The sequence below is a fragment of the Rhinichthys klamathensis genome, unplaced genomic scaffold (assembly GCF_029890125.1).
Source record: "Rhinichthys klamathensis goyatoka isolate OS25496 unplaced genomic scaffold, OSU_Roscu_1.1 h1tg000566l_1, whole genome shotgun sequence".
In the NCBI taxonomy this organism is placed as follows: Eukaryota; Metazoa; Chordata; class Actinopteri; order Cypriniformes; family Leuciscidae; genus Rhinichthys; species Rhinichthys klamathensis.
In genome coordinates, this window is record NW_026607032.1 from 321,850 (window position 1) to 342,307 (window position 20,458).

Genomic DNA, 20,458 nt, shown 5'->3' on the forward strand with positions numbered 1-20,458 from the left:
CAAACTAACGATCGTCATCGTTATGAAGGTGTTTGAACAATAAAACACATCCACTTGCACATATTTGACAATCGGAATGTCAGTGTTTCATGTTATAGCTAATACATTTGTGAATATTTTTGATAAAAAAGGAAAAATGACATAAAAGCAGATCATCATTCATTCAGCGCTGTGTTGTGGTTGCGCTGTGTCACGTGACAAGCAATGACGCGTCACCATGGAAACATTAAAGTGACAAGTTCTAAATAACGGTCGCCTTGAAAAACTCACGCTGGGGGGTCAGTTAAAATATTTTAAACTTACGTGTGGAAGGGTTAAAAGTGGAAGCTTGTGCGTAGCTTTGTTGCATTATATTGAAACTTTGTTGATGTTGTTATTGTCATGCGTGTTCTGGTTATTAGCGCATGATTAAACATGAGTCTTTATAGGGCGATAAAACAAAGCTTTGTTGCATTTTTTTTTTGAAGTGGGGATTGGGGGTGCGCCAACCCGGTTGGGACATAGAAGGGGGTGCGCAGGAAAAAAAGTTTGGGAACCGCTGCTTTAATAGATTCATTCAGATCCCTTCACTGATTCGCTCAGTGACTCTTCCTGCAGGTTTCCATACTTTTTTTGTGAGTCACTGAGTCATTTACTCAACTGACTCATCAGCCAAAACAACTGCGAAACTATTATCCGTGATAATATTTGTGCGTCACATCAACATTATACGAGACTCAAGAAAAAGTGTATAAATAGCAGCATGTATATTTTTCCTCCACAAACTGTTAGGCATTAAACTATGTTTTGGACTTTCTTTTTGCAAAGCTTTTAAAGCAAAGCAAAATCCTTACAACTGAAATTCTATGCATAATATGCATTGCTATGTTTCATGGATCATGCACAGAACTGGAAGCATTGTGTATTCTGCATTATCCCTCTGAATATGTGCCATGCAGAACAGTTTTTTTTCAGAAAAATCAAGTTTTATCAGATCTGCTTTGACATAAAGTTTTGCCCTGTAATACTGTTAGACAGTTATAGACGTTTCTTAAATCTGATTTTTCAAATTCAAAAGGCGAACTGTGAATCCTTCAAGTCTCTTCTTTTCGGATTTCTTCCACTTAGACATCTATGTGAATGTTAATCTACCCTAAAGCACCAGACCCCATAGAAAAGAGCTATGCATGAAAGACGAAATGACAGATGAGCAAAGCCAGTCACAATCCATCATATCGCCCAAACTCTAGAAATGACGGCTGAAATGCCAAGGAGCTGAAAAAAAGAGCGAGAAGAAAGAGAGTAAGAGAGAGAGAGAGAGAGAAAGAGAGAGACTGGCCTATGGTCTTGGACTGCAGGTGCAACATTGAAATTCAATAACAAGCTCATCCAACACAAACGTAACTTAGGTCCAAAGCGCAAACAGAAAACCCTTGGGGAAAGTGGCTATAGTTGTTGTTTACAGTAGTGTGTGTCTCAGAGTCCAGTTCTGGGGAGTAACTAACTACAAGTAGCGCTACTAACTTAACTACATTTTTTATAACGTGACAATAGCTCAGCTGTTTTCAAAATAATGTCGCTTTTTTTCCAGTCGCAAGCTATTTTTTTTCCAACAAGTAGCAATTCATCGTAACAAAATGCTACATCTCAGTTTTCTGTCTCTCTCTCACACACACAGACACACAACATACAGCCAAGCAGGCTAAGGAAATCATCAATCAATAGTCCTTCATTTTCACTCTCTTTTCAATCAGTTTGCTTGGATTCAGTGATTCATGTACTGATTCGTTCAGATGATTTCTGTACATTTTAAGCAAACTGTCCAAGTTTTAGTCAACATGTCTTCATGTTTTATTAGGTTGTTTCTAGTTCTATTTGATGTATTTAATTTACCTAGCTCTTTAAATAGATTCAGTGTAGTTGAGTAATTAACTCTTTTTTTATGGCAACTTGTAGTGTACTACCTTCTTTCTGAAGTTAGCTACTTGATTTTTAATAATGATGTAGCTTAAAGGTTAATTGTCAAGACGGTGGAGACATCTATGGAAAACATCTATGGACAAGACAGAACTCACCTTTTTTCACATCACTTTTTCATCTTTAGTTAGTGTGTAATGTTGCTGTTTGAGCATGAAAAAGATCTGCAAGGTTACAAAGCTCAAAGTCCACTCCAAAGGGAGATATTGTGTTTAACAGAATCTACTTTCCAATAACTGCTAAGAATGACTCGTTTGGATTGCAATGCGTTTCCAGATCTTATGAAGTCACAATGTTACTCATTTAAATAATCTCCGCCCACGGAATACACAAAAAAAGGTGACGAGGCCTGGTTGAGCTGCATTAGAGAAAACTGTGGCCCTGTCCCAAATGGCGCACTTCATGTGGACTTTCAGTCTCGTGGACTTAAATTGCGCGTGCTCGCCGAGTCTACGAGTCCGTAGGCCGTCCCATTTAGCATTTTAACGCTCTGAAGTGTGCTCAGCAGCGCCCCCTTTGTACCCTTGAAGCGGTCTTCCGCGAAGCCCGCATAGATGCAGGCTCCACGCACTTTAACTACCCAGGAATCCTTGCGAAAGGCCAATCAGAAAACGGATGCGAGGAGATTTCGCTCACGGACAATTGTTAACATGGCTGAGAAGAAAATATTTAAGTGTAATTATCATTACGGTTTTTATGACAAGTTTATACAAACATTATGATCATCGACCAGTGGTTGATGTCTCAAACATAGGCTAATAATAGCGAGCTGAATAATATGATCACATTATGATTCATTAAATAAATAGAACAGAATGTCAGGGCTTTACTGAGTCATATGTAAACACAACACCAATAGGCAGCATATTTCCCCGAACCTGTAGCTCCTGTCCATAACAACAATCAGACCGTCTTCCTGTTTCCGGCGTGACGATCGAGTCTGTCCCAAAAAAACCTCTCAATGCGCCCTCGCGGACTCGCGCTAAGGGCCCTATAGGTCTGCACTACATGACGTCACCGAAGTGTGGACTCTGAGGAAGTCCACAAGTCCGGAGTGTGCCATTTGGGACAGGGCCTGTGTTGTCGCTGTGTCAAAGAGACACTGTTTTTTCCCACCCCGTTTCCAAAACTCATTTGTTCGACCTTCCTAAGGCTGATGAACTTAGAGTGGTTAAAATTGATTTTAAACACTGTTCCCGAACATTATAACCTCAACATTTGTCTGTGCAGTGCAATTTTTACGGAGGACAGCTTCCAGAAACTAAGGGTTCAGGCGCATTGTTGGCGCGTTTTATTTTGAGGCAACTGAAATAGACTGCGCCATTGACCAACAAAAACCTGGTCTAAAGTTAAAAAAAATATATTTAAAGAGCGCTAGTAATGTGTGCCTATAGGCGGGTCCACAACGCGCATACACTCTGCTTATTACACACACAGGGACGCCCAGCAGCACACAAACTAGCCAAATATTAAAAATAAAAGGATTACAATGCAAAAGATTAATATTGAGTACATAAAGATCCGTAGATGGTCTGCTCGCGCGCTTTAACCTCGCACACAAGCAGATCCGTTTGCGCTCTGGAGAAGCGTTCATATTTTATTCAAAAGTCTTTCCGCTTGCAAATTCCATCATGTAAATAGCGAATCCACCATGGTGCAGGCGCAACTGGCTTTTAAAGGGAATGGGAAATTAGACTCTGATTGGTTTATTTCATGTTACGCCCAAAACACACACATTACTCATTAAGAGAATATGGACAACCCTTTTAGACCATGCGCCGCGTGCGCCGACCATTTTTTCCGTCATTAAATTAGCAAAAGTGGATTCGGACACGCCCTAAGTGCACTTGCGCTTTAGACCATGCGCTTAGATCGTTAAAATAGGGCCCTAAGAGTACAATGCAGGCTACGCACAAAAGCTTCTCCTGAAAGTAAACCAGAACTGCTCGCATATTTAAATGTAACCATTTTATTATGTAAAACTGTAATATGTACAAGCAGACTCGGCTGCAGGATGAAATGACTGAGGGGGCATGTGAAGTTGTTAAGGGGGCTTAACTTTATACCATCAATGAACAATCAATACACACCTCGCTTTGGAACAACAGATTTTTAAATGCAGCACTCCATAAAACACTCCATATGCAACTGCACAGGTAACCGCATAATAAAAAAATGAGCCAGCAGAAATTATTATTCATATATAAACTCTTTCACGGTTAAGTATTCTAACTGACTCCCCAGAGTGAGTTTTTATTTTAGAACGTTCCCCCTTAATGTTTCCATGGCAACGCGTCATATTTGTCACGTGACACACAGCAGCCACAATAATGAATGACAGATGTGTATCGCTTTTATTTCGTTTTTCCTTTTTTATTCAAAATATTCACAAACTTGCTTACCATGTCATCAACTGATATTCCGATTGTCAAAAATGTGTAAGTGAGTGTGTTTGGTCGTTTAAAACCTTTATAAATAATCTTGATCTATAACGTGAGATGGGCGCCACCATGTTTATTTGCGCCGCAGTTCAGAGAGTCCTGTTAGGCTGTCAGTCATCAGTTTCTACCGAAATTTATGTAAGAAAGTGGCCGGTGAACTGTGAGAAGAATAGAGTAAACTTTATAGTCACTTCCACTATGTTTGTCTGATATGAACACACGTTGGCAAATTATATTTTAATTTATTACTGCTTCCACAGACATCCGTGTGTATTTTACAAACTCCAAATGTATTGTTTTACTAGTGCTTATGTGTATTTCAATGTCTGAAACCTAAAATAAACATTATGAGGTTGAAAACACTGCATAGTTTTGATATATGACAGCGCTGAGCTCGTCCGTCTCTGGCTCCAACGCGCGAATAGTGATGTCACGTCACTGGACATTATACATCCCATGGGACCGTACCGCTCAAAAGGTTAAACATTTCATTTGTAACCATGAACACAAAAATTAAACTGAGGGGGCACAAATCAGATCTGAGGGGGCAATGCTCCCTTTTGCCCCCTCGTGGCGCCGGGCCTGTAAGTAAAAGTTTTATTTTATCTTATTAAAATGCACTGTAAGAGTGTAATGTAATGTAAAAGTGCATGTGAAGTTTTAAGCTTCCGTTGTAAGCTCATTTCTGGTATGAATTTTGGTTGGTATTTGAGTGACATCTACATCTATAAGTGACATATTGTGGTAGTTTTATTCTATGAGTAGTATTTGTTGTTTTATTTATTTTTTATTAGAAAAGCCTTTCTAGGGACCTGAGATGCAAATTAGCTCTTGCTATACTCTCTATGTACAATACATATTTTCCAGCTTTGACTGGGATCATGTTTTTTTTGTACTGTCCCTATATAAATAAACTGAAATGAAATGACACTGATCTTTTTCCACTTTCGCGGTTATGGTTAGGGGCGTGACATTTCCCGAACACGCGGTGCCAATCACAACACACTGGGCCAGCTAACTAATCAATGCACATTTTTTATTTCGTAAGGAGGGGCTTCATCGAAACAGGAAATAAACAACACGTTCGGGCCAGACTGGGGAGAGAGGTACTGTAATGTGAAAAATAATGTCTTTTTTTTTAACAATCAAGCATGAAATCATGTTCTAGTACACCCCACAAAAACAGAATCAAGACTTCATAAAAGGCGTGCTTTAGCATGTCTCGTTCATTTTTCAATATTTGTACATTTAACAATATGAGGTGGGGCTTTCATAATAACTTACAGGTTACCTACCAGACTCAGGTTAGCTAACATCCTAAAGCTAACGAAAACACCAAATGAGAGAATGTGTGTCTGAAAACCTTCTGTGTTACAATTAAAAATAAACGTTAGTGTTTCATTTGAGACCATACTACTCTTTAACAATTCATTCACTAGATGCCCGAGTACATAGTGTAAGTACAAGTACACGGTGTACATCATTTGAAACACAACTAGAGACCATGCATTCGTGTATGATTGTGCTTTGATGCTTTCAGCACGCATCTGTTAGGCTTTTCACAAGAGACAGGTGGAAGACGGCATGACATTTGCTTTAATACAGCAGAAGTCGTGGGGGGTAGACGGGGGGGCTGAGGACCCCTGCTGGTCAGGGGCCGGGGGGGGAAGCGAAGCGGGTGATGAGATTACCGTCTGCAATGAGGTGCTCTGGTACGTGGAGTATGACTCTGACGTTGAGGCTACAGGAGAGGTGGGACGCACAGACCAGGCCGATCACACAGCTCACCACGCTGATCAAAGTCAGGGTGGTCTTGTTGATAGGGCTCCGTGGGGAACCTGAGGAGAGGAAAGAGAGAGAGAGAGAGAATGCAATAAAAGAGCGATGCTACAAGACTGGAAAGTTCACATTTCTATGTGCACCTCAGGAAGGCACAAGGGAGGCAGTTAAAAAACAGCCCACATCAGGGTTGGTGGTCCATGAAAGGAGCACTGGATCAAACCAGCCAGCCAAACTCTGCAAGCGGCGGCAGATCTGGCACGAATAAAGCGGTGGAGAGATAACAGTTTTCCTTTTGAAGCCTGCTGCTTTTATGCTAAAAACTGCAAATGGCAAAATATTAAAAAAACAAAAACAAATGCAAGTTGTTTTTGATAACTTTTTTGTAATACAGCCAAACTGGTTTGGTGTAGTGCTGCCCAGTATATCTGCTACATGTAAAATCAAGGCACAAGACACTGATGGTATTATATCAACGCACAAGATGACATAACACACCAAATCACAAATCTATGAAGACACAATACTGATGATCAGATATCAAGGACATTCATGTTGCTAGTTGTATTGCTCATCAACACAATGTTTAAAACGCTCAGGATAAACATGAACAATAGCGTGCAGCAGGTTGAAAACAGCAATGAAATACATATGAAATGAAATTAGATGATGATGATAAAGATCAAAATACAACTGACAGACATATTTACAATGATTATATGCAGTGTAGGTAAAAAAACAGAGTCACAGCAGTTACAAATCAATGTAACTGCTAAGCATTGCATTAATGATGCAGCAGACCATATACAAATGAGGAATCCCTGTTTTGCCATATTAAAGCATAGATACTTAATATATATCGTCATCTTAAGCGTGGATGTTCTCAGAGATCCCGCATAAAAAAAACAACCTGATTGACTTTGAAGAAATAAAGACACATGAGCAAAAGAAAACAAAAAAGCATTGATTCAAACATTTGCACACATCTGCCAGCAATTTGTATAAATGGTTTCAAAGCACTGAATTATGTGGGCAAATTTTGAAATCTAAAAACTGGTTTGTTTCCTTATGTTATTGAGTATTCATCAGTTGATTTACACTGAGGAATAATTGGTCCTTTCACATTTTGTCACTTTGACATACAGCAGATGAAACACTGTGCTTGGTCCTTTGCTGAGCCAATCACATCTTCCAAGGACTAATTACAGGCAAAACTATTTAAAAATAATTCCTTTCAGATAAGAAAATAATCTGGCTTTTTTTGTCCCCTGGCTTTTCCCTCCTTTCTGTAAGTATTATAAGCTTTAAAATTGTGTGAAGAAGTCAGATAAATGTCAGCATATATATAAATATATATATATACCTTCCTTCACTTCACTCAAATTCGACAGCTTATATTAACACCAACATTTTTTTATGTTAACGTACACAAATATGTCTATCAAAATCAACACGCTGCTCTTAACTTATCAACAATTCACGCAGTGATCTAGGAGAGTAAAAAAATGCGACACAAGCCACTTCTATTATTAACTTAAGTCCAATTAAAGGTGTTGTTGCTGCCACATCTGACTAGTAGTGTTTTTGACAAGTACAGGGTTTAAGCATTTTGGTAATTAGAGGGAGAAAGAATTAAAGCCAAAGTGATCGTCTGTTAGTTGCCTTTCAAGTGGCAGCTCCTCAAGAGTTTAGAGAGCTCTGCATTCAGGTCTCTCCAGAACACAATGCAGCGCTCCTTCGGGGACAATAGGCTATGAGTTTCAGACAGACTCTAGCCATTAGCGTCTGACAGTACTGTCCAACTGTTTTGTCACACGCTCTCTTAGCATACACACATTTACCGTGCTTAATGTTGAATGGTGGTCTACAGATGGAGCTGCTAAGCTTAAGGTGCTTAAATACTTGTAAGCTTGCATTTAGTCGTCATTCATTTTCAGAGGAGGTCCATGGAGTCCACAAAGAGGAAACTTAAAAATTGCTCAGGGACCCTCAGTCCAATTTGTAAGACCGTTAAAAAAAAATACAAAAAAGTGAAGCATTTATGCTTTCCTGTAAATTGTTTTAACACCGCATTCAACTGCAATGGCAAATCAATGGCAAATCTCACACGAAACGACATGCCGCGGTCAATGAGGTAGTTTTCAGGCAAGCCGCTTCACAACTAATGATTTGCTCGGGTTCCGAACAAAGTGTGACACGAACACCAAATGGCCACAGTCAGGCTGTGCGGGTTTAAATCATGCGATGGTGTGGAAATCCTCCTTACCCCCGGAGCCCCACGCGGTGTTGACGTTACCGTTTCTCATACCTCGACTGCGACGGCGGCTGCGGTTTGGGTCGGTGTAGAAGGTCAACTGCGGCTCACTGTCTGCCTCAGTTCCAGAGTCCCCGTCCGGGTTCAGGAAAACTGAACCCGCTGTTGAATTCACACAAACACCATCCATCAACTCATTCATCAAACCATATTTATAAAAAAAAGCATGTAGGCCCACCGTCAAGTGTCCAGACAAACCTTCCAGTTATTTTGTGTGTAAAAATAACCATAAACAAATTAGACTGGTCCCAGAAACAATCAAAGTCAACATTAATTGTTGACTGACAATCCAATTAAATATTCAGATTATTTCAAAGTCAGTTTAGAAAAAAAAAAAATGATTTCACCTAAGACATACAACAACATTTCCAAACACAATATCATTCTGAGGGTTTGAGATTAAACAAATGTGACAGCATGACAATAGGATGATTTTTGTCTAATTGACAATCCTTTTGTTTACTTATCTAGAATTATTGATTAATACAGAAAGTAATTATACAAAGCCAACCCCCCAAACAACAGATTCAATAGAAATATCAAACTCGGAAACCATTTGATTTTTGTAATGAGGGAAAATCATACAGATTATGCAGAAAAAAACAGTGCAAAAGTGTTGCTATTTAAATCGCATGTTAGATGTCAAAGTGTGAATGAAATTATGTAATAAATGACAATGATAAGCAGAAATCTAAATACAATAGAGTTAAATATTCACATCATATAATCATATAATAGTGTTTTGACATCAAGCAATTGCAATGTAAAAAGGTCTGCAAAGCATTCAAATAAATTAAAAATACATTAGAAACTGCATAATTGCAAACATACATCACATACACACAGCGCACCCCAATGTGACATACAGAGAATAAGCCGGAACCAATACAGAAGTCATCGTTCTGTGAGATGCCCTTCTCCTCTCAGAAGAGTATTGAGTAAATATAAGTAATGAACAGGAGGTAAGGAGTGTGACTGAGATAAGAGATGCACGCCTCCTTGAGCTCTTTTTTTTTTTTGCTGTGCACAAAAGGCACAATTTACCCGTCAGAGCTAGACAAACGCTTTCATTATGCAGCGCATGAGGAAGAGATGCATGAGCGCACTGACCTGTGGATTAGACTGCCTCGCAATGATGAGAAATAATGTTTGAGTAACTCTGTATCCACACAACAGTGTGGCTATCCGTTAAAAACATCTCTGCTGGTGCAGAGGAGGATCAAATAATTATTAATTTATAGATGAGCCATCTGTACGAAATGAACTGAACATGCTTATTTTTGCAATATCTTTTCATACCGCCATAAAACAACACATGAAATATTTAAAGCTGTGATGCAAACAACATTCAGGCGGGTCACAAGAACAGCAGCAGTTTTTTGGCCCTACAGTGAAATCAGGAGTATAGAAAGTTCTGAAAAGCAAGCATTTTATTTTAGCACATCACCGCAAATGATACACACTGTAAAGAAGGATTAAAAAGTACAAAAACAATGTGAAAATACCAGATGTCCTCAATATGTCTTCTAAAAGCATCCACGCTGTCAAAACGATTTTACAGTAAACATTTTAGAAAGAATTCACTGAGAATCACTAATTACTGTTTATTTGCATGCGCTGTCTGCAGTGATTTAGCACCCTATTTAGTAAACGCTCATTTAATCAAATTTTAATGGATAACAGCTGCCATGATCAATAAAAATAGAAAGCACAATAAAAACATTCATCTTAAATAAAATTATGCTTATTGCTAATCGCTTACAGGTAAATACGGGTGACTTGTGAATAAAGCACAATCCACAATGAGCCTAATTTACATAAAGGCACGTTTGCACAATTTTTTTATATTTCAATGCCTGTTTAAACTGGATGCCAGATAAATACACTGCAGGCTTTGTGCTTAAAAACCATGCAACAGTTAGTGAATTCGAGTACAACATTAAAAATAGCTCAGCTTGATTATACAAAGAAAATCAAACAAAAAAAGCTGATGAAACACCTGGCATTTAAGACTTCCAACAGTTACACCATTTCGAAATGACACATGCCTGCAAGCCAATGCCTCTTTTTGTATTTGTAACAAATGAGAACAAAAGAAGCACCTTCAAAGGAATTAGCCGTAAACCTCACAGAGCAGGTGAGGACTGTGCGCTAAGCCTCCACAATTAGGCAGGGGCCAAAGGTGCAAAGCTCCGTGGAGGGGAATAAAAGATGAGCTTGTTTAAATATTCAACATGGAGCGCCAACAGCTTCTCGGCATGCAGTGCAGGTGCACACGCCTCCTACAACAAAAAAGTTATTTTGTACCGCCATTCAATTTCAGGGTGATAGAACTCAATCGTTTGCAAGGTCTTGGAATCACAGTGTCACCAGAATGGTCTCACAATGAGGAAAGATGAAGTACAAACACCTACGCCGATACGGTTGACCTAGAGATAGCTGAAAAACGTCAAATGCCGAGAGCAACAGTTCTAATTTGTGTAATGAAAAATGAGGGGTATAAATAGATAAGGTGAGAGAGGCAGGTGTGACTGAGAAAAAAAGAGAGAAAGACTTGAGAGGATCTGTGCACTCACGCACATTCTCCTCCGGCGATGTGAACGGAGTCTAAACATAGCCTTTAGCTGCTTTCGCGTGGATTGCTCGCTCACTTGCTCTGAACAGTCATACAGAAGAATAAAGAGGAAACTTTGTCTGTAATCATGCAATAATAATAATTTAAAAAAAAATTAGATGCTCAATAAACAAACAGGGCAATATCAGTATAAATATGAAAAGCTATATTGGAAATGAGGATCTCCTATTTTGGAGTTCAGAAAGAGCTGTATGAGGCCAGTAACCCAAAGACAGGCTCAAACCCTCAGAGAGAAACTCATCCATGGTGCAGTTAGGGGATTGGAAAGACACACTCTACCTCCACAATAATGTGTACACCCATATTATGTGGGGGTTTTTTTTTTGTTGACATTTTCAACTTTCTTTAGTGTGTTATGTTGCTGTTTGAGCATGACAAAGGTATCATAGTTACAAAACACAAAGTCCACAACAAAGTGAGTTTTTCTCTAAATCAGTAAGCACTGTTTCTGAACTCTCTGACCCACCTCGATTGTAGTCTTGGGAAGTCATAATAGTCCTCATTAGGGGTGGGTGAAATGACCAAAATCTTATATCATGATATGAGTTATTTCAAGATAACAATATCACAATATAGTTTTTTTTTATTCAAATATGTTTTTTATTATAAATCATAATTCTTTTCACCATTTTCAATATCACAAAAACTAATACTAGCCTAAGTAAAAAAATTTTTTTAAAAACTCTCAAGCTTACTGAAGACAAGTAAACAATGATAAAGAAAGAACAAAGAAACTACAATAGAACATTGATACAAATGAAATAGACCTACCAGAAAAAATTCAAGCTCTATAAATAAGAAACACTACATAAATTGTATAAAGTAATCAAATGTATATATAAAAAAAACACCGCATAGTCTTCACTATTTAAATTAAATACACATTTATTCTTATTTAAGTTACAACAGTGATTCAGTCAAGAGCAGTGAGAGGGGGGCGAAACCTAGTTGAGTTGTGGTAGTAATGTGTTGACACTTCTGGTGATGGGACAGGGCGTGACATTTCATAAACACACTCAAAGCGGTTGACCAATCGGAGCACATTGCTATTTTCAGAAGGAGAGGCTTCATAGAAACAGGAACTAAACAGAGTGTTAAAGACAGACTGGGAAGAGAGGTGATGAAATGGAGGTGGAGGTGGAAAAATATGTGCAAAATTATATATTTTTCGAACATTCAATCATGAAAACCTATTCTTCTAGACCCGAAAAACAACATAAAGACTTGTAAAATGGCATGATATGGCCTGTTTATAGCAGAGATCAGCAGCTCCCATTTAACTATGACTATTAAACTATTATTTCGGTAATTTTCTGTGTTGATAGATATGTCATTGGTCTATCACTCTATCTATATGTTTAGACCAGTGGATCATGTGACACTTAGAGCATATATATAATAGCCATGGTTAATATATTCTGCGGGTTGTGAAAGTGTCCTATAATAGGGGGGAAATTCTGAGATAACGTGAGTAAAAGATAAAGCAAGTAGCATTCGAGTTAACATGTGATCTCAGCATGACCACCCACTCTTATACTAGCAACTTTTATTAGGCTACTGATTTGATTGAAGTCTTCATCTGTGTAAATAAAAAAAAATAAAAAATCTATTCAATTCTGTAAAGCTTTTTAATGAGGCAAGAATTCCTGAGTGCACCTTTACATTCATATGCAGTAAATGGAAAATCCAAGTGCATTGGGTATAAAAAAAATGCTGGTCTGAAGGTCAGAGAGATGCCGTACGTCTGCTAGACTGAGGTAATGAAGCATTAAAGCATGAGCAGAGAGTCAAATATTTGTTCTGCAAGGAAATCAGATTCTTACTCAAGGAAAACACTTCACTGGACATCAGATATTCGTGCCCAAAGCAAATCTGAGAGAGTATATATATATAGGCATGTTTCCCTCGTAGAATCTATGTAGCTTAAATACATGCAGACCTCCACAGCCAACCAATATCACAAAAGCATATGAATACCTCATAAAAGTTTTTGGTGGTCTGATCAGCCAAGCAAAATGCTCTAGGAAGAGAAACTCAAACCAGCGGCAGAGCCAGACATTGTAAACATTCGGGACTAAGCCCAAATATAGTTTGTCCAAGGACATTTTAACTTGGTGCTTACAACTTTACAGACTTAAAAGCAACTCTGTTACAACTTTACAGACTTAAAAGCAACTCTGTTGTACTATGCTGGAGTAAAGTTCATTAAACAAAACCTTGAGCTTTTATTTTGGAGAAAACTAACACCAGATCACCAGCTGATCGGGTAAGGAAAATGCGCACTTCTCTTTAAAACACGCAGCACTGTCTTTTGCTGTTTTATAAAGACACAAAGCCATATCACTGTTTCGGTTTCAGTTCATTGCCAAAATACAATGTTAGAGACCTTTGTTTCATAATGAACCGAAAACCTTTACATGTTCGGTTCATTATGAAACAGTGGCAGCACAGGGTCATTAATGGAAAACTGAATGTTTAGCTGACATATGTGCTAAACTTGAGTAATATTATATCATAATATTCAACCAGAAAGAAAGAGAGTGAGTGCCTAGACTGCCGCTGAGCTGAATGAGTGACAGGAGGAGTGGCTCTGTAACACTGCGTAGTGTGTTAACTCACTGTCAGAAAGAGAGAGAGAAAACGCTGCTGGTATCGAGCCCCACAAGCCACCCTAGAACGGGATAGCTAAGAGAGTGGAAGACAAATAGTTGTGTGTGGTTATGATTACAGACATAGACAGTGGTTGGAATGAGATCTGTGTGGAAGGAAGGGGATATTCAGTGGGGGTGTAAAGGCTCAGATTGGTCACGGTTCAGTCTGTATCACGGTTCTGTGGTCACGGTTTTTGTACAGTTCGTTTAATGCCAATAAAAATACTTCTTTTTTTTTAACCAGAAACACACCCTAAATGAAAAATAAGAAAAAAAATAAATGCAAAGAAAATAAGTTATTATGAGATCTAAACATACACTACCGTTCAAACATTGGGGCTCAGTAAGATTTCATTTTTTGGTAAGAGATTCCTCACTAACACAGAACGTTTAGGGAACGTTAGTTTATGGTTCTCTAAAGGTTAGTTTGAACCAAACCAAAAACTAACGTTTAGGGAACGTTCCCTCAGGGTTATAACGTTCCCTAAACGTTAAGGGAACCAACCAACTAAAATGTTCTCCTGTGGTTGCACTGTACCTCCACACAACGTTCCCGTTTGGTTGTTTTTGGTTGTTCTGAGTGCGGTTTTGAAATGTTTATTTAAACCAGCTCCATTTAATGACGTAGCATATAAAAGGTTTGCAGTCACTTAGATTCACTCAAAAAGGTTGCAACATTAGGGGAACGTTCCCTAAAGGTTGCCTAAAGGTTGCAATGTAACTAAAAACTAACGTTCCCTGAACGTTAAGAAAACTTTCCATGGGAACCAAAACCTAACCAAAACCATAACCTTAAGGGAACGTTCCTGCAACCAAAAACTAACGTTCCCAGAACGTTCTGGGAACCATAAATTGTTAGCTGGGTTAGTACTTTTATTCAGCAAAAAGACATTAAAGTAACGGTAAACTTTTACACAAAATATACATTTCAAATAAATGCTAATTTAATTAATTTAATTAATTTCATTATAATCCTGAAATTGAAAAAAATAATAATATTCACGGTTTGCACAAAAGTAAGCAGCACAGCCGTTTTCAACATTGCTAAAAATAAGAAACAATTCTGAAGGATCCTGTGATACTGAAGACTGGAGTAAAAGCTGCTGAAAATTCAACTTTGCCACCACAGGAATAAATTATATTTTAAAATAGATTAAAATAGAAAACAGTTATTAAATTGTAATACTATTTCACAATATTACTGTTCTTGTATTTTTTATTTTTTTTTATCAAAAAGAGCCTTGGATAGCATAAGAGACTTTCAAAAACATTTAAAAAGTTTTACATCCTCCATACTCCAAATGGTACTGTAATTGCACTAATCATTCCTGCAGTTATGTGTAGGGTAAGGGACTTGTGTAGGATACAGGCTAAGCTAGCAGTATGCTAAGTTAGTACACTGAACTAACTAACAGTACAAAACGCACACAGAACCATGAATGGTGAACAGTAAGATTACAGAAACCGTTTCACCCCTTATATCCAGACTCACCATGCGTTTTGCTGGACAGACGCTTGCGCTGGTTGGTGGAGGTATTGTGTGGGAGGAGTGTGTTTTGCTGGTGATTGCTGTTGACAGGACTGGTAGCTATGATGTTATCCTTGTACTTGCTCATTAGGGACAGTTTCGTACTATCACTCCCTGATGGAAAAAGGTTACAATTAGGGATAAAGAAAGACAGACGAATGAGCAGCAAATAACAGTCCACCAAGGGCATGCAGAGACACTTTATGTAAACGCTTGTCATTCAGAAGGACAAGTCTAAGTGGTCTATGTGAAGTATTTTCAGGGTTATATTACAACGAAAGCAACTGAGAGCCTTCACAGTCCAGCGATTCTGGATATGACATTCCGTCATTCACCATTACGCAACATCGCCATCCCCTGTAGTTAGTCTGCCCCTTTATAATGAGTAAATTGCACAACAAAGACAACTGGCACTGCAGGGTTTCATTGTATTAGGCAAATTACTGTGACAGCATGAAATCGCTCCTCTCCTGCAAAGCTTTTTAGGGGTATTTATAATGGGCTACTCTTCAAGGCAAACATCAACATCATTTCACATCTGATAAGGGGTGGCCATTCCAAATTCTGTGTGTCCAATGGACAAGGCCAATCTGGCACAAACTCGGGTCTGGTCATGTGAATCACATCTATCCTTGAGTATTACAGAGCGTAAATGGGTTCCATGGGTGCCATGCACCCACGGGCAAATGAGCAGTTTTGCTTAGCGGGAATATACAGTGTTATCACTTTCATATTATTTGTGAAAAATAGCTTTAGCTAAATAAATGTTCTAGCATACACCTACTGGTGCTACTTGGACACGTCATCAGTGAAGAACCCAGGGTCAACAGGTGTTTCGGTGTTCTTTAATCAACAGACACCCTCGCCCAGGCGACCCTGCCGGGGGTGATCAGTCCCCGGCCTGTGTCCAAGTGGTGTATATATGGAGCAGCTAACTCCACGGATGTAGCTACTCCACTCCGTGTGCTACTCCACGGATACCCCCTCTGGATCCACAGCCATCGTGAGGCTTTTTCTGCAGCCTCAGAGATGTTCTTTATGGCTCGTCTGCACAGTTGTCCTTTAACTCCAAGGAGTTTGAGTGTTCGGAGCAACGACTGTCCACTACATGCTTTCCAGCCTTGCCTCCTCCAATCTGTCTTCCCAGGGGACAGTAAGCTCCACTATGACCACCTGCCTGGTCAACTCCAATGTTATCACCACTTCTGGGTGGAGTGAAGTGGCCGTGATGTGATTATGGAACTTGAGCTGCCTTCCCAGGTCCACTTGAAGGTGCCAGTCTCTTGCATTGGCGAGGAGCCCACCTGGGGAGCGTGGCTGCTGATGTGCCTTCTCCCCAGGTCAGATAAAGGTGATGGTATGCTTGGAGGGATGATGACTCTTACTGCTCTGAATCGCTGCGGTGATTGTATCGGTCAAAGCCCTGAGGACCTGGTCATGTCGCCAGCGATACCGCCCATCCCCCAAAGCCTTTGGACAGCAGCTGAGGATATGCTCCAGTGTGCCACTCCTTTGGCACAGTTGGCATGCTGGTGAATCTACCAAGCCCCAGCGGTGTAGGTTGGATGGGCTGGGTAGAAGATCGTACACTGAATTGATGAAGAACTTGATGCGCAGTGGTTCAGAGCTCCACATCTCTGTCCAGGTGATATTGCGGTGCTCGGTGTTCTCCCACCTAGTCCAGGCGCCTTGCTGTTTCATACCGACCATCTTGCTCAGGTGGTTTTCCTCTGCCTCTGCCCGCACTTCGTCCTGCACCAACTGACGCTTCTCCCTCCCTCTTACTTTGTCATAGCGTGACTTAGGAAAACTGCCCAGGCCTGCACGCCCCACCACCACGCTGCCAACCAAGACACCATGCCTCCGCTCTGTCCACCACTTCCTGAGCCTGCCACTTCCTTCCCGTCTTAATGCAGATTCCAGCTGAGGAGACTTTGCCATTGGAGGAATCTCGGTACATCAGGACCTCCCGGGCGTGTGTCACCTTGAACTCCTCGGGCAAGCTGCTGATGGGAAGCTGCAGCTTGGTGGAATGGCCATAGAGGGCGATGTTACTTAGAGACCGTGGGAGCCCTAACCACCTCCTGAGGAACTGACTGATGGTTCTCTCCACTGCTTCTACCGTTGTCATGGGTACCTTGTATACGAGAAGGGGCCAAAGAAGCCTCGGTAGGATTCCGTGCTGGTACATCCAAGTTTTGTACTTTCCTGGAAGCCCCGACTTGTCGACTGCAGTGAGCCAGGTCTTCACGTCGTCTCTGGTTTGTTGGAGAGCGGTTGTGTCCTTCATGGAGCTGTCAAAGATCTTCCCCACGCTCTTGACTGGTCTTTCTGTTACTGATGGAATCTGTGACTCCTCTAAGGTAAAGCGGAACCGATCGGTCACTTTGCCCTTCTTTAGGACCAGGGACCTGGACTTGGCTGGCTTAAATAAATATGTCATGTTGATTTCCTCTCTGCAGCTGTTTTAATATAGGTTTTGTACAATTTCTGGAGCTTTGCACTTAAGTGTTTCTCTTTAGTTTGCACTTTTAGGGTTTTTCACAGCCACATACCAAAAAGGCGAGCTCTGCCGCTGACTCTTGAGCAATTGAGGTGAAATAAATATTTTTAGGGCCAGCAATGTACGAATGATGTGCTTAGTACATGCAATTTAAATCTCACCGGTTCCTGGATGTAAAAATAGATTTGGTATCATGTTGTTTATATATACATAAATCAAAAGACATTCAAAGGATTTTGCATGAAAATTTCAATTTCTAAAGAGTTTTTTTAACAGCTATATCAAATGTAAAAAGAACTTCAATACGCTTTGATCATGTGCATTCACTTAGGTATTCAAGGCCTGGTTGACAAGTTGTTTATGTAACTCTGAAATTAGGCACTGAATCAAAACACTGAATTGGGAGTGTGAATTAATTTACAGAATGATTAAAGTATGCTATTAAATCATTAAGGTTATTGTCTGAGGTTTTATTGGAAATTTTAAAGCACATCCCCCTCGTGTCATTCCAAAGCTGAATGCGTTTCTTTCTTCCATACAGCACAAAGGGAGGCATTTTTTAAGTCTGTGCAGGTTACTCTTTTACATGCAACTACAATGAATGGGCACTGAAGCATTCAAGCTTTAAAAAGGATGAAAAACCACCATAAAAATGGTTATAAAAGTGGTTTATATGGCTTGTGTGATACATTCCAAGTCGTCTGAAGCCATAGCTGTGTGTGAGAAAAAGCTTGGAATGTAAGACATAATTCATGATGTAATTGAAAATCGTGACATCCAGTTATATTTGGCACATTCATGAGAGTTTATGACAGAAGCGAAGTTAGTGAACAAATTATTGTTTTGATTCAGTTCACTAAATCAGTGTGAATGATTTGTTTATGATTGGTTTAATAAAGCATAATACGACTTGGTGCTTTCTAACGAATCAATTCAATGCTTTACGCTCATTACGCATAAAAGATGGTCATTTCATGTCGGCATCTAGTGGTAATGGTTTCCACAAATACATTAAGTTTTCAATGTTGATATTTAAAAAAAAAAAAAAAAATTGTTTTGAGCACCAAATCTGCATATTAGAATGATTTCTGAAGAATCATGTGACACTGAAGACTGGAGTAATGATGCTGAAAATTCAGCTTTACCATCACAGGAATCAATTACATTTTAAAATATATTCAAATAGAAAAGTTATTTTACATTTTAATAACATTTCACAATATGACTGCTTTTTAAAGCATCAAATAAATGCAGTCTTGGTGAGCATAAGATACTATTTTTTTTTTTTTTTTTTTTTATCCTACCGATTCTAAATTTGTGAATGGTAGTGTGTGTCATCTAAAATAATGGTCAATCAACAAATCTGAACAAATCATTTTGGTCAATAGACCCAAAAGATTTGAATAACTGGGATGGATCAAAATCTCCTCTGCAACTTTAAAGCTTCATTCATTGTAATTGCATAGAAAAGAACAACCAGCACACATTCATACGTTTGGAATGGCATAAAGGTGAGTAAATAAATTTGAATTTTTAGTGACCTTTAACTTGCAGATTCACAAAGATCTTTATATTCATACAGTGCAGTGTGCGGTGGGCTCACACACCTGGAGTGAGGTCCATGCCAGCTTTGTCATTGCACCCTTGAAGTGAGTCAAGTGTACGTGTCATCTGACTGGTGAAGTCCTCTCCGCCATTCATGCACTCCCGCTGCAGGTGGTGTCGTAGGTCTGTGATGTCATACTCGTACCCATCCAAGATCGGAGTCTCACGGATGCTGAGGGTGCCGCTCGAGTTGTGGCCCTGCCCGCGAGAATTTCTCAAACTTTCCCGGGCCTGTCCACCCATCAGCACCGAGGGGATGTAGTGAATCTCATTGGCTGCTTCAGCACTAGCGCTCTTCTGCGGCTGAGGTACCCGGCGACGTTTACACCAGCGTCTACGAGTGTACAGGATCAACACCAAACACAGGATGGACAACAGAAGAGCGATCATACCACCCTACATGGACAAAGAAAATGGAAGAGAGAAAATGTATGTATAAAGAGTAAGAAGATACTGCAATTCTTAACATATGTTCAGATGTATTTCATAATGGAAACCAAAGAATTGTTTTTTCCTTTTCGAGATTAAAAAAGAACATTGTGTTTTCTCCCAAAGTACCTCATTCAAAATGATATACCAGGATTTAAAATGTGCATCAATCTGATTCAGGTCATCTGAATGATGACTGGCTCACACACCTGAGACAAGATATTATAAATCTGAAATTCAAACTTAAGACCTAAACTATGAATTGCAGCACTTAGTTGGGCAGTGGGAGAACCACTGTGCCACTAAGAAAAATATTGTACAAAACAAAGCAGCATTATATTCAATTGTATACATTTAAACTGAACTGAACTGAAAGAAAACAACTCAAATGTACTTACCCACAATAAACTGAATTAAAGAATGATGAAATTTCACCCATTCCACATGTAAAAATCTTCAAATATTCTCATGTAGATGTCAGAAATTAGTTGGACCATGCTGAGTGTTAGCATTCCAGTTCAATTTGCTTTACCATACACAAAAAGCTCTTATTCATATATGTCACTTATGCTGAACAAAAATGTGTGCGTGCTTCATAAAGAATTGAAACTCCAATA

The 20,458-nt window shown here is 39.4% G+C and overlaps 1 protein-coding gene across 4 annotated transcripts in view; it reads right to left on the reverse strand.

Moving 5' to 3' along the window:
* The window catches only part of astn1 (astrotactin 1), a 267,683-nt gene that overhangs the window by 191,922 nt on the left and 55,303 nt on the right, over positions 1–20,458 (reverse strand). For 2 of the 4 annotated variants that reach the window (XM_056239482.1, XM_056239479.1), the window contains exons 3-6: positions 19,415–19,808; positions 15,269–15,418; positions 8,443–8,592; positions 6,089–6,235 (exon numbers count right to left, since the gene is read on the reverse strand). In XM_056239482.1, the coding sequence (XP_056095457.1) occupies positions 6,089–6,235; positions 8,443–8,592; positions 15,269–15,418; positions 19,415–19,808 (841 nt within the window). The remainder of the gene's footprint in view (positions 1–6,088; positions 6,236–8,442; positions 8,593–15,268; positions 15,419–19,414; positions 19,809–20,458) is intronic. The other 2 variants (XM_056239480.1, XM_056239481.1) reach the window with 2 other exon arrangements.